Genomic DNA, 25670 nt, shown 5'->3' on the forward strand with positions numbered 1-25670 from the left:
CTCAGCCCAAAATCTCCTTAAGCTGATAAGCAACTTCAGCAAAGTCTCAGGATACAAAATAAATGTGCAAAAATCACAAGCATTCTTATACACCAGTAACAGACAAACAGAGAGCCAAATCAGGAATGAACTTCCATTCACAATTGCTTCAAAGAGAATCAAATACCTAGGAATCCAACTTACAAGGGATGTAAAGGACCTCTTCAAGGAGAACTACAAACCAATGCTCAGTGAAATAAAAGAGGACACAAACAAATGGAAGAACATACCATGCTCATGGATAGGAAGAATCAATATTGTGAAAATGGCCATACTGCCCAAGGTTATTTATAGATTCAATGCCATCCCCATCAAGCTACCAATGAGTTTCTTCACAGAATTGGAAAAAACTGCTTTAAAGTTCATATGGAACCAAAAAAGAGCCCGCATCTCCAAGACAATCCTAAGTCAAAAGAACAAAGCTGGAGGCATCACGCTACCTGACTTCAAACTATACTACAAGGCTACAGTAACCAAAAATAGCATGGTACTGGTACCAAAACAGAGATATAGACCAATGGAACAGAACAGAGTCCTCAGAAATAATACCACACATCTACAGCCATCTGATCTTTGACAAACCTGAGAGAAACAAGAAATGGGGAAAGGATTCCCTATTTAATAAATGGTGCTGGGAAAATTGGCTAGCCATAAGTAGAAAGCTGAAACTGGATCCTTTCCTTACTCCTTATACGAAAATTAATTCAAGATGGATTAGAGACTTAAATGTTAGACCTAATACCATAAAAATCCTAGAGGAAAACCTAGGTAGTACCATTCAGGACATAGGCATGGGCAAAGACTTCATGTCTAAAACACCAAAAGCAACGGCAGCAAAAGCCAAAATTGACAAATGGGATCTCATTAAACTAAAGAGCTTCTGCACAGCAAAAGAAACTACCATCAGAGTGAACAGGCAACCTACAGAATGGGAGAACATTTTTGCAATCTACTCATCTGGCAAAGGGCTAATATCCAGAACCTACAAAGAACTCAAACTAATTTACAAGAAAAAAACAAACAACCCCATCAAAAAGTGGGCAAAGGATATGAACAGACACTTCTCAAAAGAAGACATTCATACAGCCAACAGACACATGAAAAAATGCTCATCATCACTGGCCATCAGAGAAATGCAAATCAAAACCACAATGAGATACCATTTCACACCAGTTAGAATGGCAATCATTAAAAAGTCAGGAAACAACAGGTGCTGGAGAGGATGTGGAGAAATAGGAACACTTTTACACTGTTGGTGGGATTGTAAACTAGTTCAACCATTATGGAAAACAGTATGGCGATTCCTCAAGGATCTAGAACTAGATGTACCAGATGACCCAGCCATCCCATTACTGGGTATATACCCAAAGGATTATAAATTATGCTGTTATAAAGACACATGCACACGTATGTTTATTGCAGCACTATTCACAATAGCAAAGACTTGGAATCAACCCAAATGTCCATCAGTGACAGATTGGATTAAGAAAATGTGGCACATATACACCATGGAATACTATGCAGCCATAAAAAAGGATGAGTTTGAGTCCTTTGTAGGGACTTGGATGCAGCTGGAATCCATCATTCTTAGCAAACTATCACAAGAACAGACCAAACACCACATGTTCTCACTCATAGGTGGGAACTGAACAATGATATCACTCGGACTCAGGAAGGGGAACATCACACACCGGGGCCTATCATGGGGAGGGGGGAGGGGGGAGGGATTGCATTGGGAGTTATACCTGATGTAAATGACGAGTTGATGGGTGCAGCACAGCAACATGGCACAAGTATACATATGTAACAAACCCGCACGTTATGCACATGTACCCTACAACTTAAAGTATAATAATAATAAATAAATTAAAAAAAAAAAAAAGAAAAAGAAAGAAATGGGAATGAATGATGTTTTTATGTACACTGCAAGTGGGCTGGGCAATATTCAGGTCCTGAGTCTCAATATAACGGGGGCCACATAATCAGGAAATATGACAAATCCAAAGAAGGTAGGGTTTTTATTCCACAATAAGAATCCAGGTGATTGTTGTAATAATTTTGTCCAATTTCTATGTTTCAAACTGCAAATCAATAAAAATAGTCCCAATATCTTTTAGAGATGCCCATTAATAATATGTGTAAGTCTGAGCTGGCAGCATTTTAGAACACTGCTTCCACATATTTAAGAGGAACGGTGCTGGCGAGTGATAAAATGATACCCTGAAGAACTTAGATGACAGCAACCTTAGGTGAACCACACAAACGTTTCTACTGAGTTTTCAAATGTTGGGTCATCAAACAGAAAGGGATATTGAAGGAGACAAAAACAACATATCCCAGCCTGATTAACTTAATACCTTCTTTAAACATATTAGAAAGGTCCATTTACTGTACATAGCAGTGATGTCCACTAGGGCTTCCCATGAGACCCAGAAGCAAGCCAAGGCCAGGCATATGAAATGAGGAAAGACAATGTATGTCTGCATACATTCCCATACTGGCTTTCCCTATATGTCACCCAAAAGTTAGGAATGAAGAAATTTAAAAAATGGTTCTAATACCCTAATTTCCATTAGTACAAGACTCTTGAGGGTCATTGTATTAGTATAAGTATCATAGAACCAGACATAAAGAAAATTTGTTTTTATTATTTGTTTCACCTTTTCGTGAGACAAGGACCTTTGGGCTTAGACATGGCTTTTATCCCCGTAACACGTGGAATAAAATCTGACAAAACTTGAAAACACAGAAACAAAATCTGCCAAAGTGCAGATACAAAAGACTGAACTTAGGGAGCAAAATGTATTAGTACCCCCGAGACTTGACAATAAAAGAATATATAGCAATTAGTAAAGCACACTAGAGAGAACCAAGGCCTTCCACAGGAAATGAGTGATAAAGACAGCCCTATAAGAAAAAATGGACACAAAGACTTAAGATATTTGATATTATCAGTCAGAGCTCTCAAATAAAAAATATCTCAGGTCAAAAGCACTGAACAAGTTCGGGGGGAATATAAGTGGTTACAGTAGTTCTGAGAGATGAAAAAAATTATTTTCAACAAATACTTCAATCAGACTTGTAAAACATTTTTTTCAGATACTTAGTAAGGTGCTGAAAGTGACAGGAATGAACTGTATATTTGGTTGTTTACAATAATCTCTATACAGTCTTACTGAGGAAAATAGCTCCAATCATTCCTAAAACAAATACTTTCAGCATATAGTCCCAAATTCAAGAACTTCCACTGAGAATTTTTAAATTTAGATATTTAGACCAGACAGGTAACAGCTGAAAATTAGAGCAAAATTTCTAGTATCCAGAAAGAACAAAAGCAAGTATTCAGCTCCTGTTACAAAATTATGCATTAAAAGAGCATTTGTTTTAGCCTATGTGTAGTTCCCACATTTAAATTGACAGTAAATTCATGTAAACTCAATTTTCAAATAAAAATACTATTTCAGAGCTACATTTATTTTTCCCATGTTTTCTTTTTCTTTAACAGACACCATCAACTTTTACCCCATATATCCGGAAGATGTCCCGTAGGAAATCTCATATGAAAAAGATCCTCTAGACCGGGCGCGGTGGCTCACGCCTGTAATCCCAGCACTTTGGGAGGCCGAGGCGGGCGGATCACAAGGTCAGGAGATCGAGACCACGGTGAAACTCCAACGCTACTAAAACTACAAAAAATTAGCCGAGCGCGGTGGCAGGCGCCTGTAGTCCCAGCTACTCAGGAGGCTGAGGCAGGAGAATGGCGTGAACCCGGGAGGCGGAGCTTGCAGTGAGCTGAGATCGCGTCACTGCATTCCAGCCTGTGGGACAGAGCGAGACTCCATCTCAAAAAAAAAAAAAGAGGAGTGAGAATAACCTGACTCTTCCACAGAGATGTAGGAGCTGCACACACACACACACACACGTACACATTCTCAGACATACAATTTGCAAAATCCTAAATGAACATGTTCAGGAGTGGATAGTATTGATTCTCATAAATAAATATTATGTTTAAAGTTAATGCTTGATGATCCAGAAAGGAAAATAAAACGACAGAAAAATAAATGACATCTAATTTATAGAAAATTATCTTTTAAAAATATATTGAGCGCCTGAGCTATAAATAAAAATGATGAAACAAAAGATTATTAAACCTCCAGAAATGTCTGGATTACTAACACAAATGCTTCCCACTTACTAACATGAAAGTTTATAAATCGTTGTACCTGGAAAAAAAAAAAAAAAAAAGAAGTACAGGCTTTAAAATGTGGTTAACGTGGAATACTATGCGCCATAAAAAAGATGAGTTCATGTCCTTTGCAGGGATATGGATGAAGCTGGAAACCATCATTCTCAGCAAACTATCACAAGACCAGAAAACCAAACACCATGAACAATGAGAACACATGGACACAGGGAGGGGAACATCATACACCTGGGCCTGTAGGAGGGTGGGGGCCTAGGGGAGGGATAACATTAGGAGAAATACCTAATGTAGGCGATGGGCTGATGGGTGCAACAAACCACCAGGGCACATGTATACCAATGTAACAAAACTGAACGTTCTGCACATGTAACCCAGAACTTAAAGTAGAATAAAAAATAAAATACAATAAAAACAAAATAAAATGTGGTTAAGGAGGCACACTTGGCATGAGCAGAGTCAAAATGTACTCAAAATTTTTCTTAAAAAAGGATCTATCCCTCCTAAGCAAAAGCAGTTGACACGTGAGAAAGCAAACACTACATTTTGATAATAGAGTGTGTTTTATATTCTAAAAGAGCAAGTACATTTTAAATACTAGCGAAGCTTTTTCTTGGTATGAACTGCTTCTTCATGAATCAGTAATTGATATAGCTTTTTTCTGAGTAGGCAATTACTAAATTTAAGAATCAAGATCTGATCCAAATGATCTGAATTGGCTTTCTACCTTGATATATGTTTACTGCCTTCAATTTCACTTCAGTCAGTCAAACATATCTAAAACCTCCCAATTCTCTTTCTCCGTTAATGCAAGATCAAGAACTAAATAGTAATCCCGAGCTCTGAAGTCTCAACACATTTTGTGTCTTTTCCTCTTCAATTCTTTATTGGAAAAAAAAGTATGGATTTACATTTGTAACACTTCAATCCTGGTCTATCTATGTCCTAAATAAGCTCTTTTCATTGAACCTATCCATACAGAGACAGAAGAAACTCAGTAAGGCAATTTAATGAAAAAAATAAAGTATCATCCTTTATGTTTCACATCCGAAAGCTCTTTAACCTTCACTCTGCTTCCTATTTTATGTAATAATTCAATCTTCATATTGCCTTCATTTTGTCAATAATTGTTATAAATACCCCAATTGTGAAACATACAAAACCAACCAGACAAAAAATTCCATAAATATGATTAATATTTCCACATGAATCTAATAGTAATAGCCTTGACAAATGATTGGCTGCTAAATAAGATGATGCAGGTGTGAAAAATTTATAATTTAACACCTACCCAAAATAATGATTGCTACTTGACATATCTTAGTAATTTAGTAATAATATGTTCCATACTTCATTTACTAAAAAAAAAATCTGCTAAAATTAATTTATGTTACTCACTTTTTGTATGGGTTACAAAGCCCACCAATGATTCTCTTTGATCAGGGCATAGGTCATGAGAACTTCCAAATACAGCAGGTTAGAGTATATACTGACATGTCTACAGATTCAAGGAAGGGCTCTGGACCTAGGAAGTTCCTAGGAGTAGTAAAATAAGAAATAATCTTCTCATTTTTCTAGTTCTTGTTTCATAGTTTAATTCCCCGGCAACCAGTAGCAACTCCCAAATCATTTCTGACTTCTGCATGTTTCCCACCTGGGACAAAAACACGCCTTCACAGCACCATGACAACCACGCCAGCAACACAAGCATTTGGGTTCATGCAGGAAAATGAAAATCCTGAAAGGAAGCTAGGAGATAAAGGCCTACTATTCCTCATTTCCCACTGGTAGGATGTAATTACAAAAATTACTTTAACACAAAGCTTCTGGTGAATGAATAGCGGGTAATTTGAGGGGAAAAGCCTAGGGCCTAGGGATTAAATTAAAAACGTAAAATGCTGAATGATGTCATACAAGTTCAATCACCTTCCCCCCAAAAAGTAAACTGCCTAAAGCAAACTCCTTAGTGATGACAGAGTAAACATTCTTAAGAGATAGGCAGGAGTATTTTTTTTACATGAGTTTAGACAAATGATTGATTTAATAGTAGAGGTGAAATTTATGACCCTTTAATTTCTATTAAGTATATTGTTACCAATTATAATTTCAAATATAACATAATTTTGTCCAAATTAAAGAGTTTCGAAATGTGATTTCCATGCCCCTAAATCTGAAAAAGAAGCAAATTAAACATGCCCACCATGATGAAGTAGACAAATGTGTCATAAGCATGCCAAGTTTATGTTTTTTGTTTAATGAAAAGGATGCTATTCGTTTGCTAGAAACTGGCAGTGCTATGTGTTATAAATACTTGCCACTTCTGTACTAGAAGACACCATTATTTATATTGCCAAATGTAAAACTGCTTTAGATCTTATTCTTTAAAGAGTAATTCTAAAGCAGAGCACTGCATTTTTGACTTTACTACTTAGTTCAATATATTTTTAAACAACTCTTCGTATGTTTCACATTGTGAAAATACAACTTTCCTATTAAGAGTCAGGAAAGAAGAATCCGCTATATATAGGATTGATTGATTGTTTTTGTGTTGTTGAATCATACCGTATGATACATTATCTTAACAGTTTCAAAGCTGTGACTTTTGTTGGAAACTGAGCTGAATATTCTTAGCGGACAGGGAATAGAAATAGATATTTTCATTTGGTCAAGCTGAATAGCTTAGGGCTCTCGAGTGTGGGAGAAGCATAATTTTTGTTTTGTTTCTAGTTTTAATTTTGTTTTCTGGAGACATAAAGTCCTTCTTAACTATAGCAAACATCTTTCATAGGCTTCCAATTCTATGTAGTGTACACCTTCAGATTCTCGGTGATACACCTGAAAATGAGAGAGTAGAAGGCAAGAAGGGGCATTCTAACCATCGACGAGCCAATAACTGCTGTTTCACTCTCAAGCTAATCTCTACCCATCCCTACCACAAGAAATGTTTAGAAGGCCATTCACACTTTGACTCTGGGACATGATTATGAAAATGCACCATGCATTTTTTAATTCACTCAGTGGTCTAAAAGATCATATAACTTAATCTACTTAAATTGGACCGACTTATCATTCTCCTTTATCAAGCCTATTTCTGTTTCTCAATTTATATACCTGAATTCTGGAAAGAGAATTGTTTAGTCTTCTAGATTAGAATTTCTCTCTTTCCTCACCCCCTCTAACATCTACCCCATCACAAAACTCCAACAGTTTTACTTCAATTTCTATCCATTTGGCTCTATCTCTCCATCGCCTAGTTCAGGTCCTAATAGATTTTAATGTATAACACTTCCAACAAACTCCAGAGCTCAAATGAATGGCGGCTCTGAGGAACTAAACTGCCAAATCAAGAAATGTAGCTAGTCAATTACCGTGACAAGTAGCAAAATAGGGTAGACTGTTTACATGGGCCCTACTGCAGGGTCAGAAATGGCTTGCTTATGATCAAAACTCCTACTGATGACTTGCTGTCAGAGAAATGTATGGAGACCATGATTCTCAAACACATTTCATTCCAAGTATGTTTTAGCTTATGGATTTTATTCCTCTTCCTACATAACTCATTAAGAAAGACCTCATATGTTTCCTAAAATAAAATCTTGAATTAATCCAGAAAAGGCACTATTTTATATAGTGCTTTTGCTTTCATTTATAAATCAATATACCTTTCTAAACCTAATTTTTTTCAATTTTACAATTTAAAATAATGGAATACATTACAAAAATATATTCTTAATTTACAGTTGGAAGGTATTTGGTCTATGAGAAGACTTGGCTCTCCATCTTGCTACCAAGAAGTTAAAGGAAGAATTTTAAAGTTCTGAATCTGAATCACTTGCTCCCCCAGGCAAGAGAGTTACACTTCTAACGTATATGGTTACAACTCAAGATTCTCAAAAGGAGGTAAATTCATATCACCTACAACTTAATTCAATCAGAACATCATAAATAAGAAGGTGAAAATCATTAAGTTCATATTAACATTTATCATGGAACATTTTAAGAGAACAGAATGATTTAATTTTGATTCAAGTTTTAAGGTAATCAAGAGGTGACAGAGGAACTCCTTTTGCTCTGACCCATGACCACTGAAACTTGTCTCAGAATGTATTACTCTAGTTTGCGGCCTACTTCGACTATAATTGCAATCTTCTATTAATGACTGAAAAACTCAGTCTTCAGTGTCTGCATTATTAAAAACAACTTTTAAGTAAACTGAGTGTGTTGATGCTATTGAAATTGACATTTTAAATAATTTTCTAAAGCAATGTTCCAAATTTCTGTAATTCCATCCAATTCCTTTATGTATACGTACCCTGACTGTTAATTTCCCTATTCTATCATCTAAAAATACAATAAGTATTAAACATGATATTTCTTGTAACTTTCTTACTTCAAGCAAAAAAAACTCTTCTTATAAATATCAGACTAATGAAAAGTACTAGGATTAATATTTATAGAAATATACACCTTCGGGAATTGAAATGTAGTAATAGGGTACAGCTTGATGAAACTACGGTTATGACAGATGGAGCTGATGGGAGGACAGCCACAGTAACTCATCTCGCTTTCAGTTCTCCTATACAATTCCATAGCATGTTGCCTATGCTTTCCTAAAAAATATTTAACCATTGCTTTGAAAGAGGTATTAGATATTAGTAATATGCAACAACCAAGATTTACTTATAGAAAAAGCACTCTATCCTACTACCTTTTCTTTAACATAACCAGTCTTCTGATTTAGAATAACAATTTTAGAATATGAAAATTGAGATTCACCTGAAGACAATGACTAATGGTTCAACTTAAACAAAACTCTTAACATGCTAATCTTCTGCAAAGATATTAAATATTAAGTTAATTAAATAACAGCTGGCATTGATCAAGCACCCATTTTTGCTGAATACTACATTCAGCAATTTGCATATACGTCTAATACTTATTACAATTGTGCAATATATATTACTTCTTTTTTCATAAAAAAAACTGAGGCTCACAGAGGTTAAGTACTAATCTAAGGTAACAACAACTTGGTGTGCAGAGCTATTATTACTCACACCAAGTCTAACTGCAAAGCCACTACAGTGACTCTATAAGCTAGGCACACATTTTATAATACTGTATTTATTAATATAGTCCTGTTGTTTCAAATGAGAAATTCCTTTAAAATTTTCAAGATGTGTTAACTTTAAAGTTATCTTAAATTGCACTATTCTATTCATAAAGAATTTTAGGAGAAGTTAGTAGCATCTGAAAATCTGACGACTAGGTAACAAGTCTCAAAAGGCAATCTAGAAGATAAATTATTTCTAAAGAGTAAACTCTTTATTCTTAATTAGGAAAGTTGTCCTGGCAAATGTTAACAGACTTTTTGAGATCTGGTTAAAAAAAAAAAAAAATGGATTCCCAAATTTTCTTTTTCTCCACAGAGGAAATTTTATATCCAATGCATAAGCATATCTCCTTAATACTAAGTAACTTTCAGGTTTAATTTAAACAAACAAACAAAAATAGAAAATTTTTATGCAACATAATTTACTTGACTTTAGCAGTTCTAGCCTAATTTGAAATAGAAGTCCACAGAAGAATTTGATTCATTGTCTCCTCCATATAGTAAAAGTTTTGCAAAATAGATTTTAAAGTCAAGTAGCATTATTATTTTCAAATATATCCATCACACTGGTCTTAAAACAAAAAGCAACTGTTTGTCATGTCAATATATGTCCTTAAAGGTTTAAAATAACACCGATAATTCATAATTAAGATACTTCTGTAAAGCACAAACCACAAATATTTTCAAATTTTAACATAAGCTAGAGAACCAATAGTTTTAATATAAAGGTATTAAAAGAAGTCATATCAGGGATATATAACACACTGGAATAAATACCTGTAACATATACTCTATGCATTTTTTTAAAAGCAAGCCAAATTTCATGATTTATAAAAGTAAACTTCTTTTGCTACCTCCACAATATACAGGAGCACATGACAATCACATTCTCTTACTTGATGACAGAGTTATTTTCATAATATCTTAAAATTATATTTCATTATTAAGCTTTGTCAAGATGCCTACCTCTGTAGTGGAAGTCTTTGGACATGTCTATGGGAGCCTGTTCTACTGCTGATCTCTTGTAGACAACATGAATCCTTCCTTTTTCTTCCTCCATCTGTTTACCTCTTTCCAAGGGTTCAATGAAATACTCTTCATTATCACTTTTTATCATTCCAGCCTAGAGAAAGCACAAAATGTGTTAATTTAAAAAAGAAATATCTATCATCTTCAGCTCACAAGCACATCTTTTTAAATGTCAAGAATATGACTTGTGAAAACTAACGCTTTTTCTTTCCACATTTGGCTATAAATTTAAAATAGTTATTAACTATCAGTAATTCATATAAGGTAGAAATTCACATATGACAGAAATGAAAAAAAATTCATATTAAGGTACTATAGAATACAAAATTTACATAGGATGAGAATAGGGAAATCATACAACATATACATTTTATCAAACTAGAAAATAAGTGCATTTATATGCTCTACTTGGTATTTTATATCTAGTAAGAATCATATGGGATACATAAATTCAAAAAATCTCTAATTTCCCATAATAACCCACTGTGGAGCAGTTTTCCACACATTACATACTTTTTCACTTATTTACATCTTCCTCCCAAACAAGGTGGCATGAGGGAAATGAGTTCCATGCTACATTCAGTATGTAAAGTTACTTCTTTAAAATAGTCTCAGTAAGCTTCTGTGGAAATTCCACATTTCTAAAGCTTATGAATTTGAAGAACTAACTCATATTTGTCCTAGCTTAATCTAACTTTATGATTAAAATTATAACTTTAATATATATTTATATATATGTATACATATATATGTATATATATATATACACACACACACACACACACACACCCCTCAAACTGCAGCCTTTCACACTGAAAAGCCTATTCTTACTTTCAGTTCCTTCTATCTCTCTATTGTTTTCTGATTCTGTTTCATCTTTTAATTATTCAGAAAACACCAGGCCTATAGTCAGTACTACAGCTGAAGAAAAATGATGGTTTTTTCTAAAATGTGATATTTCTTAAACATCAAGTCCACATTACAGTCAAGTCGTTGTGGCTCATGTTTCTACTTTAAACATCATACAATAATATGAAATATTAATTTAAATATAAGCACATTTATTTGAAAACAAAATTGGAACAAATAATGTGTTAGTGTGGAGATTGTATTTATTTTGAAAATACATATCAGATTTAGAGATGCCATATTTTTTCTCAGACCTTTAACTTATTCTGTATTTTCACACATGAGGTCACTGGCTCTCAGGCCACATGGACAAGGGAGGAGTTTCTTACTCCTTCCAACTATGTTGATATCTTTGCCATTATGCTGTCAAGCAACATAGAAATGAAAGGGAGGGGAGGTGTCCTTTACCAAAGAGCGTATGTTTTCAGCAGATATATATAATATATTATATATTATATATGTGTGTATATATATATTCAACAAAGATGCCTATGACTATAGCTTTTCTGTTGCACTCAAATCTGTCCTTTTACTTTCTGTTCTGACTTCTACAACTGGGTATGGTATTTCCCTTCTTCCCCTTTGTAAGCCTCACAGGGATCTTAAAAGCTATGCCATCTCCATATGCCACTTCTACACTTGCCTTTATGATGTGCACTACAAACAGCCCTGGAACCTATGGGGCCATGTCTCACAAGAAAACATTACTACAACTCTTCTACTATTCTTGGCCCATACCCTCTGGAACAACCCTCTAGCTTTCACTTAAAAGAGCATTGAGCTAGTGGGTACTTAGTAGTAAAGCTCATCTTCCAGATACTCCAAAAATTGGAGTTTCTTTCTTTACCTAATTACTTTACACTTAGTCATGTACTATGAAATACAGAGTATTTTTCAAAAGTTACATAGTTAATTATTCCCTATTCAGAGTTGTTCCTATTGGTTAATAGATTCACCTCTTCTACAAATATAATTTCCAACATCTTCCTCATGCTTTCCAATTTTAATTTTAATCTCTTCTATATTATGGTCATATTAGTTTATCTCCTATTACCAGTAATTCCAACACTCACTGCTATTGGCCTTCTCAGGCATTAATGAATTAATGTCCATAAACTATATCCAAACTAAGCACAAACACAGTAAACATATAAAAAGTTAATAAAATGTATAAGGCTAAAATGTTATCTCATCCCTAACACCATCTGTTGGTAGCAAAAAGCATGAACTGGCTTTATCCTGGAACGATAGGTCTGTATTTATATACGGAAGTTTATAAGGGGAAGTGCATCAGCATGGGAGTTTCAGTATTCATCTTTATTCCAGTCTTTTCTTTGCTCCAAATCTGCTATCACTGAATTCTGTAACATCTACATTATCCTCCCATCCTCCTAAATCCACTAACATTTCCTTAGTTATAAACATCATCATTATTTATTTGGATTACAAAAACTCCCTATCTTAAGATTTTCCGAAGATCATAATGATTCTCCCAGATGAGTGCCTGACTCAGGGAAGAAACAGTGCCACTGAAGCGGTCAGCGACTCTGAGCAATGGGCAATGGCTATTGCAGTCACTTGAAAGTCACTTGAAAGTGACAGGGAGGGCAGTGAGGATTAGCCCACGTGCCTATTGAAAACACTTCTCCATATCTGCTACAGCAAACATTCAAATTCCAGGCCACATGATGTTATTTTATCACACTAAGCCACAGGTAAAACAAAATTCAACACAATTAAACATCTCATTTAGAAAGCAAAGAAAATTTAAGTCAGACTGAGTCAGTATTAGTGACAAGGCAAGCGTTGGATCAAGTGATGTCCAATAACTCCATGGACCCGAAATCTGAAAGTCGGCCCTTTTATTTATTAATTTAAGTAAAGTTTAATGAAAGAAAGTACTTTATATAAAGCACTGTACTAAATATAGTAATAAATGAGAAATCCTGAAAGACAGTTCATTTGTCCTCATTTGATTCAATCCAGTCGAATAAATAAAATACATGCCTACTGAAATTCAGTGAGTATGCTATGGAAAGTCCAGAAAGTAATTGACAGGACAGTTGATAGTAAAATCAAGTAAAAGTTTTTTCCTCCATAATCTCACCAGACACAGAAAACTTAGTAAGAACTGTTGATTTTTCACTCGAAATTATCCAGTATCTATTTCAACTGAAATGTACCTAGTCCACATCACAATAAACCTTCGCTTTGGCCACCGTTACTGTTCACATGATGTACATATTCACCTAGTGTGGCAGCCAAAATTGCCCTTTAACATTATCATATTAAATTTGGAGAAATTTGAATTTGGTAGCAAGTGGAGCAAGCATGTAAGAGCTCAAAACATCAGGTGCTTCTTTCCCACTCACATAAAGCTCAGGATGGTTTTGGATTGGCCAGGAAGGGTTTCTACTCCACACAGCCATCCAGGAGTCCAGGCTGACAGTGGCTCTATCATCTTAATATAATCTTCCAGTATGCCTAGTCAAAACGGGAAGCAGTCTGAGGAAGCCCACATGGGAAATTTTTATGAGCTAGCCCTACTCGTGCTATTCACCATTTCCACTTACTGCCATAGATAGGATACAGTTGCATGGCTCACAGCCAACTGCAAAGAGGGCCAGGAAATGTAAGCTGGCTGTATGCCCAGGGAGAAGAGACAAATGGATTTTGATGAACAGATGGAAGTCTCAACCTCCAAAAAGATCATGCCACTCCTTTGCTTAAAACACTTTAATTGCTCCCCATTGCACTTAACACTGCACTCATTACTTTGGCCTTCGAGGCCCACATCATCTGTGCTGCCCACCATCCTCAAGTTTGCCATTCTCAGTGTCCTCACGAGGTCCCAACCTCAGGGGATTTTGTTCAACTTTATTTTTCTATTTCTATTCCCAAGGTCCTTATAACCTCAGGTCTTTGCAATGCCATTAGTTCTGCTTAAAGAGCCTTGGTTCCACCACATCACACTTCCCTAAGCTGGCTGGTTTTTATTCTCCAGGTTTCAAGTTAAATGTTATCTCCTTAAAATGATTTACTCACTCCGTCACCTCACAAAAATGAGGTGCCCCAATCTAAATTAGATCCTCTCTTAGCCAATTATTCTAACTGAAAGTAATGCGTTCCTTTCTCTCCTGGTCCTTAACATAAATTTCAAGGGTGTATTTAGCTGAATGTGAAATCTATGGTTCTCTCTCCCCCCTGTGGAACCGTTAGCTACTAAGGCACATATATCTAGCTTAACCCACCTTTGAGTCTTAAGCTCCATCACAATTGCTGGCACAAAATATGTATTCAATAAAGTTCTGATGAAAAATTACATGAATGAATGAATGATACAAATGAGGGAATGAAGAACTTTTAGACTTTTGGTGATTTTCCGAAGACGGGAGTATTGCTATAGTGGGGATAGAAGAGAAGGAATTAGAAGTGAGGCCATTCGAGGGGAGCAACGGTTCTAAAGCAAGCTTGTCCAACCTGTGTCCTGTGGGCCACAGGCAGCCCAGGACAGCTCTGAATGCAGCCCAACACAAGTTCATAAACTTTCTTAAAACGTTATGAGATTTTTTTGTGGTTACTTTTAAGCTCATCAGTTGTCGTTACTGTGACTGTATTTTATGTGTGGCCCCAGACAATTCTTCTTCTTCCATTGTGGCCCACGGAAGCCAGAATACTGGATACACCTGTAAGTACAAAAGTTCCTGGTACACATGTGGATAGCAAGCAAGCCCATTCAGGGAACAGTTCATGCAGGGTGGCTCCAAAACAATGTCACGGAAGACTATTAGTACTACCTTGGGTCAGAATTTTAACATGTAGAAACAGAGAACCAAAAAATAAATAAATAAAAAAGAATGTTGATCAGATGGACGAGAACAAAACACTATTTTCATATTTCTCTGATGATTAAGTGCCAGATAGAAGCAAGCAAGAAGCTAAAATAACAGTCCAGATACAAAAAGTGGCAATGGGAAGAGAAAAGGTCAGGGGAGTGGGGAAGGAATTAATTTAAAAGTGATTTCAGGAAAAAAAAAAAGTGGTACTTTTTAAAATGTAAGCTCCTCTACTCAAAACCTTTTAAGGTCTCCCCTTCTCATTCAGATTAGTAACCAAAGTTCCTACAGAGTCTACCTAGGCCCTCCCTGATCTCAGCATCACTGCCTTCAAGACTCCATCACCTCTCCGGCCTCATCTGCTCACTCTCTTCCTTGTTGGCTTCACTCCAGCCATGATGGGCTCCTTGCTGATTCTTGAATACTTAGGGGGTGTTTCCCTTTTAAGACCTTTACACTGGCACTTTCCTCTACTTGGAATCCTCTTCCCCTAGCACTCTGCATGGCTAACATTTTCACCTCCTTTAAGTCCTTGCTTAGGTGTTGCTTCTCAAAGAGCATACACGGACTACCCATCTGCTTCTCAACCCAGCACCCCCAGCCTCTTTCCCTACACTGTTTCCACTGCACTTATTGCTCTCCAACAGACTGGATCACTTAACTGCCTATCATGTTTATTGTTTATTGTTAGTAACCCACCACTGCCTTGCTGGTCAGGAATCACTTCTTGGTCTGCTTTGTTCAACTATGTATCTCAAGTGCCTAAAGCAATATCTGGCATAAACTAGACACTCGATAAATACCTGATACGTGAAAAAACATCAACAAAGAAGGAAGGCACAATCTAAGATTACACCTTAGTTTTGAAGTTGGATGACTATGAAATTAATGTTTTCATTCACAGAAACTGGAAAGCCAAAATGGCAAGATGACTGGAAAACAGGAGAAAAAGTTAATGTGTTTTGTTTTAACCATTCTCTTGAAATAGTGATGGAAATTCCCAGCATTCAGTAGAGAAATACAGAATTGTAATTCAGAAAAAAAAAAAATTGTCACAGCCACAATGGATTTGGGATACATCTTCTCAGAGGCAATAGCTAAAGCTGTTAACAGAAATGAAGAAGAAAAGTACATAAAGAGATTTGAGGGAGGGTCAATAGAGAATCCTGGGAAATGACCATATAACCTTAGGAAACTGTCATATAGGAAATTCCTAAAATCTAAATCCTAGACCATGGCCTATAAGGCCCTCCATGTCCTAGCATTGTCTATTTTTCTGGCTTCTAACACTTTATGCCTTGCTCTTTCTGCTCTAGCCACATGGTCCTAGTCCCACTGGCACTACCCCACTTACATCAGTTAGCATCGCTTTCACTCTCTATCCCGACTTTTTCCCTTCCAGTATGACTAGATGATTTGCCTGGCCCCATTCAGTATATAAGCTTCACATGGGCATGGGCTTTGCCATATTCACTGCTATGTCATATCCCAGGGACTAGCACAGTGCCTGGCTCAAAGTAGGTGCCTAACACTTGAGGGAGCATAGGAGAAGAAATCAATGTAAGTTATGGAAAAGTGAAGATAAAACACCTTAGATTTAGAAGGAAACTGAAAAGGAATGATGAGAGATAGGAGGAAAACCAAGAAGAGTGTCATGGGCACCTAGTAGGATAGAGTTTTGTCAAAGTAAAAGTAACTGCAGTGAAGAAGACACAGAGAATGAAGTCTGTGGGAAGGAAACTAGGCATGCAAAAGCATTTAATTACAGTAGTGGGGGCTGATGAGATATTACAAGGAATTACAGAAAGGGTCAGTGTCAAAACCACATATTTTTCAGATCCCAGAATATTCACAGCCATTAGAGGTAGATTCTTCTGCACTTCTTCCTGTCACACCATATTAATATTTCTCTGTGTAGCTACCAAAATTGGAGTGACTATTTTTAAAGTACCTGAGGTTTGAGACAAGTCTTTCCTATACATACTTAAGAAAGGAAAAAATCATCAGTAGTAATAACTAAATAGTCAAAGTTCTTTTATCCACTAGAATGCCCATTTAGGTAGTCATGCACTATCATACATGACCCTCAGTAAAAAATTCACATTCCTGCTCTCAGGTCTGCAACATTTTATTTCACAGGATATATTTAGCACATATGACAATGAAGTGACTTAAGGAATAAGTGTGCACAAAATTCTAAGTACTACTATTATTTATAATGAAACCAGAAATTTATGACTTAGAAATTTTTAGAAGTGTCACACATACAATTATATATTCTCCTGAGGGATTCCATTTAAAAAGATGCAATCATTTTTAATTTATCCTTAATGTCAATTAATCGACATACAATATCAAGATAATGTTCTATAAATTTCCCTATATAACATAAAGTCCTTCATATAAAGTACTGCATTGATATATGCAGAGATTCTAATCTCTGCAATGATACGTGAAATATTTATTGTTTCCCAAACTATTTTCCAAAATTTAACACTAATTTTTAAAAATATTTATGTTTAGTATAGCATTAAGTACACTATGTTAAACATATTTTATTTTGCTCTAATTCTTCATATAGGCTCTCTGACAGCATTTCGGAGGGGATATTTATAAAACAATGATGTGTGCTAAAAAGCCAGCTGCAAAATTCCCCTCATCTGGTCAACTCTTCCAGCTACATCACTCAACTCAAACACTGCCAAGAATTCAGAATTAAGTCAGATAGCCTCAGATGATGAAAACAGCGATCACAAAGGCCACACTCCTTACTCACTAGGAGGGGTCCTCACAGCCATATTTGAAGCCCAATTCTAATAAACTAGGTTAGATAGTTTTCTAACTCTCATCAGAGCATAAATGGCAAATGAGAACAAGGGGTGTGGGGTATAGAGAGTTTCAGATGAGATAATGTCTATGAATACCCTTTATAAAGTCCTACAAGAAATGTAAAACACTGGTTTTTATATGTCTATAATAATAAAAATCAGACATCAAGAGAAGAATAAATTGTATTTAAGACAAAAATCAGTCTAAGTGACATTTTTTAAAAAGTTCCATCAAAAATTACAATATTTTCTTAAAATTCTGTGTGAAATATTCTAAAACACTTATGCCATGGACACATTCCATTTCTAATTGTAACAACTAAACATTTTATTGCAGTTCTTCTCAAATCTGCTAAGGAAAGAGAATAGAGATGGGTAGCTTTTTCTGGTGCCTCATGAAATAGGTACCAATCATTTAACATAGAATTGCAGCTGAAACTAAATATTTACCATTTTGTGCTAAATCTGTTACAATCTTACACTAGTTCATAGCACAGAAAGGCATAGTAAGTTTTAAATGTCTGGAAAAGATGCTGAGAAAAATGTATATCAATATTATGTGTGTAAGAGAGAGAATATGTGTAAATATAATAGTCAAGTAAGACTATCATTATACTTTAGTGGTACAACAAAATGATTTTAGTTTGCTAAAGTTCTCTGAAAACACATTCTGAGAATCACCGTTTCACTGTTATTTCCTCAAACATCTGTTGTATCAATGTTCCAAGCAAACACATTGTGTAATTCCATTTACAATTAGAATGGACAGATTTTACTATATGGAGATGATTTCTAAATATTTCCTGAATTTCAGGCAGCATTTCAATGGCCTCTCCAGAATTTCTGCAAAGGAAGGATTGAGGAAGGTAAAGTGGTTGAGGAGGGCTGGAAAGTAGAATGACTAGTACCATTCTGAAGCTGTATTCGCAAACCAAAAGTACTATCTCTCTACTTAAATAAAAGAAACTCAACTATTGAGATGTATTCAGACAGAGTACATAAAGAAAAAGAGTAGCTGGAATAGCCTCCAAGCCATGCCTTCGATTTCTATAAAGCCTTCCCTTATTCTAAAGCCAGAGGGAATTTTTATCTCTTTTGAACTCCCAGAATTTTATGTATATTTCCATGGCATTTATCATTTTGTCAGCTTTGTACTACAATTATTTATATTAACTGTGCTAGTGCCTGGAAATTAAGAGATGTTAAATAAGATGTTAACTGTATCCAAATATAAACCTGATTAAATGCCAAATTTACATTTGAGTTTAGTTGGCATTTCATTCAACAATAACCCTTCCAGATGCTTTCTGTATCTCGAAAGCATCTCCTGCAAATGGCTAGAGTCCTACATTAAAGAAAAAAAAAAAATAATGCCATCTCAACCCACAATTCAATTAATTGTTAAAGCAAATGGATCTAACCTTAACCAGGGACATTAGATATTACCATTTCAGTTCCCTAGAGAGCATAACCTTCAACCCTCTGCTGCCTGATTCTTATCAAAATACAAGTGACAAAAAATAAAATTTGAGAAATATTTCCTGAAGGCTAAAGGATTTTCTATACATCCATTCTAATCCCTCTAATTTTCCCTAATCTCCATTACCAACTCCTGCTTCCATTAAGCCAGGCCACAGTTATTTGGGATCCTAATAGAACTGATTTTATTCAACTATACTAAAATGTTAAAACACCTGCCTAGAATGAAGATGATTACCCAAAAAGAGCCCTAGGAAGCTCATTACTGTAGTAGCAGTGCATTTGTCACTGAGGACCTTTCTCAATGTCATACCCTGTTTGTTGCATGACAGTCCTGGGGAAACAAAATCACAGACTTTAGTAACAGGAACAGTTCTTCTTCTCCCAAGAAACTAGTTCATTTTTATTACAAACACTGAATATTATATAACCAATCAGGATCTGAAAGAAAACTCAGAGTCAAATCTGTATCCTACTTTAGGAGAGTCTTGTGCCATAAATCCTTGGATACTAACTTTTTATTGGAGGTTATTTTTTCTTTTTTTATGTTCTCTTCTTCCTGACTTATTTTATTGTCAATATTTTATTGTATGAATGTATAAGCTGCTACATATTCCTTGTAATATTGAAGAGGGTAGGTACTTGTTGAATGACATGTAAGTCCTATATTTCAAGCTAAAGCTACAATAACATTATGGTTTAACTGATGTGAAACAAGAAAGCATATTCCTCCAGAAAATTGTGAATTATGGGATTAAATGCATTAGCAATGCTTAGCATTATCCAATGTTTCAAAAATATATGAGTATTCTCAGAAAAAGTTGAGGATGCGTAAATTATTATTTGCATTATTCTTAGCAAAATGTGGTAATTCATAAGCCTAAATCTTGCTTTTCTTTTATTTCTTAATGATTCACACTGTACAATGGTCACACAAATATAAAATATATAAAACATATTTATTTTTAATATGGGCATTTGATCCTATGTTGCTGTGGATTCTATTTACATTAGTAAATGCATATACCTAAACTATAACTTCACTCACCTTGGCAGAAGGCATATCTGAACCAAAACGCAGGCTTTCTGTTATTTCTTTCTTTCCATTGATTTGGAAAATATAAAAGCAGGTCAAATAACAATATAACAATAGAAAACTAAATTAGCTTGGGTGCAGTGCCTCATGCCTATAATCCCAACACAGTGAGAGGCCAAGGAGGGCGGATCACTTAAGCCAGGAGTTTGAGACCAGCCTAGGCAATATAGTGAGACCCTATCTCTACAAAAATAAACAAATAAGTTATCCAGGCATATAGGCATGTACCTGTGGTCCCAGCTACAGTGTTGAAAGGCTGAGGTGAGAGGACTTGCTTGAACTCAGGAGGTCAAGACTGCAGTGAGCCGTGATTGTGCCACTGCACACCAGTCTGGGCAACACAGCAAGACCCCATCTCAAAAGAAAAGAAAAAATAAAAAACTGAATCAAAGCAGTCATCCACTCTACTTCTTTCTAGGGTGATTTTTCCTAAAAATTAAATTAGGTGGGTAGAAAAAAAGGATCGGCCCTATATTGTTTTTCTATTGCTGCCAAAACAAACTGCCACAAATGTAATGGCTTAAAACAACACAAACTTATCTTTCAGTTCTGTAGATCAGAAGGCTGACTGGTGTTAAGGTGTTAGCAGGGACAATTTCCAAAAGCTCTTAATGCACTGGTACTATTTTCTTTCAACCTAACTTCTCACACATGCCAGTTCCACTCTTTCTCAACACCCCTTAGAACTCATTGAATTCATTAATCATTCCCAGGCTACACCCCTCCCAATTCTAATGTAAATGAAGAGAGCCTAAGCTGAAAGTTTCAAGAACTTCCTACTTGAGGTGGCAGAGTGGGGTCCAAGAAATTCCACTACATTCCTCTTTTGAGTGTCAAACACTTCTTTCCAAGTCTCTGCTGGTAACAACCATAGCCAGCTGTGTCAATGACCTTTTTATTCAGCTGATTATGTTGCACGTTCTCAGGTAAGCTCTGTTCCACGCAAAGTGACATCATGAGGAATAGAGGTAAGGCACAAGTATGCATTTATCGGGGCTCTCTGCTATAATACCTTGCCCAAGAGGAACAGAGAAAGAGATGAGTAAAGAAAACCAATCTGCAACTCAGAGCTGGAAAACAGCAGAAGGAAAAAAAAACAGAGACCAAAAAAAGAAGAAAAAAAGAAGAGAAGAAAGGTTAGTTCAATCAATCTCTATGTTCCAAATTCAGAGGGATGGCAAAATGGAAGAGAGAAAGAGCACAAGTGAGAGGCAAAGAGACAGGACATGAACTTCTGAGGAGTTCTTCTGCCTTTTACTGCACAGTAAATATCCACTCCAGCCCTTCTCCATCTCCTAATATGTTACATGCCTATGGTAGATGTGCTGCAACACACACAATGTATCTGTTGCTAAAATTCCATAAAGAAAGGTAAAATATTGAAAAATATTGAAAATGTACAGAAAATAAAGTTGATGTTTTTTCCTTTTGTGAAAGAAAATGAAGTTAAAAAAATGAGATTATGCAACAGTTTAAGGACCTTTTGTCATTTAAAAGTCAGTTTATTAACTGAACACCTAAAAAAACATTATGGGTACTGTGGCTTACCCATCGCTATTGTACTTGTGCAATTACATGGGGAATGGATGGCGACACAAGAAGCGAGAAGAGGAAAAATGATATGAAGGAAATTGAGTTTGAAGATGAGTTGAAGGAGAGGTTCCACCTACCCTAATTTTCTGAAAGTCTTAATAGTCTCTAGTAAAATGCTTTTCATAAGTGTTTGACATTTATGAAATTCATGGCATATAAAATTTCATCCATTAAAAAAACTCTCAGCTACTTTTCATAAAGAGTATAAATCGTTGCTTACTGTATCTGTTTTAGTTTTTCATGTAGGGCTTTTCATGTTAAGATATTTTACCTAGCAGTTTTCCTTAGTTATGATGAGGTTTATAAGGACATACAAGAAAGCCTCTAAGAAAAGACTTATATTGGATGACTAAAGCCATAATAGGATCAAAGACTGTAAATCTTAATTTTATTAACCTCATCAATTTAGTAAACCAAGAACTGCTGATTAAATGCTCATTTTTTTTTACGCTTTCCATATTAACATACCTAATTGCCAAGCTAAAAGATAAGATGAATCTACCTTGTTTTAGCATAAAGGAGAAACCCTAGCTTGGTTGACACAGGACTTGGGTTCGGGTCGCAGCTTTGCTATTAACTAGCGTTACTTGTGAAAAGTCATTTAAACTCTCTGGAGCTCAGTTTCATAATCTAAAAAATTAAAAGAGTATGACTAGATAATATCTCAGATGTCTCTCAATTAAAATTATTCTATTATTTAAATTATATTTTAATATTAGAGCTCCCAGGACATGAATTTGAAAAGCTGCTCCCTGCCAATATCCCGAAACCCACTTATTCCCATAATAAATAACTTAAAAGATGTTTGTAAGACTCATATACTTAACTCCTTAAGAAAGTAGGTCACAAACTTTAGTGTGCCAAAGAATTTAGGTCCCAACCTCAGAGACTTTTCCATGTTCCAACTCCAGAGAGTCTGATTCAAAAGGACTGGGATGGTGATCAGAAATCTGCAGTTTTAACAAGCACTTCAGATGCTGCAAATAGTAGTTGCCTGGAAATCACAGTTTGAGAAAAACTGCCTTAAAATTAATGTGCCAATCAAAATGAATTTTTGGATGTTTATTCTTTTGCTCCAAAATGAATTTTAAGATGACTATTTAAAGGAAACATGAATAAATGGAACCTATGAATTCAACTATATGTAATAATTGAAATACATAATAGTCATCTGCTAAAGATATAGTAAGTCCTATATACATTTCACAGGTTTTTAAAATTTTATAGAATAACTCAAGGTGTCTTAACACATATTAAAAAAAACATATTCTTTCATTCAGTAGAAAATAGATATCTACCAACAGTCAGTTGTTATAGGAGGGAAAAAGCTTTAGAAGATCCAACAATTAAAAAATAGTTTAAGGGAAATGTAAAATCCAAAAGATCCTAATGCTTTAATCTTAGACATTACTCAAAAAAGCATTATTAAACATATCAAAGTGCATGATCATCCTGAACCTTTTTGAGTCAAGGAGATTAGTGACTGATAATTATTAAAGCTAGGATTATGCATTATACTACACTTTGAGGATACATATTAAAGATATAGTCACTGCTCCTAAAAAGATAAGTTAGATTCTAATCAACATTAATAGGGTTAAAATTAGTAGTGACAGGTATAATTTAAAGTATAGGAATTCTGTGTGTAAACAGGAATTCAATTCAGGTCAGTTCAACTATTCCTTCAGTGCTTGCTATTTTCCTTCTGCAGTTGGGTGAATACAGAAAAGACCAATTCGTGGTCAACGTCTCCTGGGCAGTGTTTTTCAAACTTCAAAGTGTAAATAAATCACCTGGAGACCTTGTCAGAAACAGATTCTGATTCAGCAGGCTAAGACTCAGTACTCTTAATAAATGCCCAGGTAACACTGATGTTTCTGGTCCCTGGACAACAGTTTGAGTAGTAAGGCCCCAGGGCATTTCAACCTTATTGTGTTGAAAAAAGAAAATTCCATGAATCAAATTAGGTCACTGTGGTAGATTGTATTTTCCAAAAATGGCCATATTACAATTGTTCTTATCCCACATGCTTTTCCAAGTGTGACCTTGGCACTCCCTCATCAAGAGATAGAGTTTAATTTCCCTGCCCTTGAATCTAGGCCAGCTTTCATGACTCACTTGTCACCAAAAGAATGTGGTAGAAGTGTCACTGCAGGACTTCTGAGCCCAGATGACAAGTCTTGCAGCTTCTGCTGTGGTCTCATGGAACACTCTCCCCAGCTGCTTCCTCCCAGAGCCCAGCACCCAAACTGGGATATTGGGGGAACCCACACCTGATAATTCAACATGGGTTCTTTTCTATTTCCCTGAGTGTTGGCCGGTCTGAGAAATAAAGGGAAAGGGTACAAAGGAGAGAAATTTTAAAGCTAGGTGTCCAGGGGAGACATCACATGTTGGCAGGTTCCGTGATGCCCCCCAAGCCACGAAACCAGCAAGTTTTTATTAGTTATTTTCAAAAGGGGAGGAAGTGTACAAATAGGGTGTGGGCCACAGAGATCACATACTTCACAAGGTAATAAAATATTACAAGGCAAATGGAGGCAGGGCGAGGTCACAGGACCGGGGCAAAATTAAAATTGCTAGTGAAGTTTCGGGCACACATTGTCATTGATAAACATCTTAACAGGGTTCAAGAGCAGAGAACGGTCTGACTAGAATTCGCCAGGCTGGAATTTCCTAATCCTAGCAAGCCTGGAGGTGCTGCAGGAGACTAGGGCGTGTTTCATCCCTTTCTACATCTGCATAAAGCAGATACTCCTAGGGCAGCCATGTTAAGGGCCCTGCCCTAGGAATGCATTTTTTTTCCCAGGGCTGTTAATTATTAATATTCCTTACTGGGGAAAGAATTCAGCGATATTTCTCTTACCCGTTTTCGGTAATAAGAGAAATATGGCTCTGTCCTGCCCTGCCCACAGGCAGCCAGACTTTAAGGTTATCTCCCTTGTTCCCTGAAAATCACTGTTATCCTGTTCTTAAGGTGCCCAGATTTCATATTGTTCAAACACACATGCTCTACAAACAATTTGTGCAGTTAACGTAATCATCACAGGGTCCTGAAGTGACATACATCCTCAGCTTACAAAGATGACAGGATTAAGAAATTAAAGACAGACATAGGAAATCACAAGAGTATTGATTGGGGAAATGATAAATGTCCATGAAATCTTCACAATTTATGTTCAGAGATTGCAGTAAAGACAGGCCTGAGAAATTATAAAAGTATTAATTTGGGGAATTAATAAATGTCCATGAAATCTCCACAATTTATGTTCTTTTGCCATGGCTTCAGCCAGTCCCTCCATTCAGGGTCCAACCCAAACCATATGGAGAGGCTGTGTGTAGGTGCTCTGGTGACAGTCCAAGCCTTAGAATCAACTCAGCCCAGGCACCAGAAGACATGTGAATGAAGAAGCCTCCAGACAGCCCCCAACACTCAGCCATTCAAATCACTCCCAGTCAGTTGAGCACTCCCAGATGAGGAACCCAGACTTTCTGAAGCAAAGATAAATCATCCACATTTGCCCTCTTGGAATGCCTAACATACAAA

At 35.9% G+C, this 25670-nt stretch overlaps 1 protein-coding gene across 1 annotated transcript in view; it reads right to left on the reverse strand.

The window, feature by feature from the left end:
• Positions 1–25670, reverse strand: part of ADAMTS3 (ADAM metallopeptidase with thrombospondin type 1 motif 3) — a 288720-nt gene that overhangs the window by 131099 nt on the left and 131951 nt on the right. The window contains exon 4 of the mRNA XM_050792451.1: positions 10320–10476. Coding sequence (XP_050648408.1) covers positions 10320–10476 — 157 coding nt within the window. The remainder of the gene's footprint in view (positions 1–10319; positions 10477–25670) is intronic.

Source organism: Macaca thibetana, chromosome 5 (assembly GCF_024542745.1).
Source record: "Macaca thibetana thibetana isolate TM-01 chromosome 5, ASM2454274v1, whole genome shotgun sequence".
Lineage (NCBI taxonomy): Eukaryota > Metazoa > Chordata > Mammalia > Primates > Cercopithecidae > Macaca > Macaca thibetana.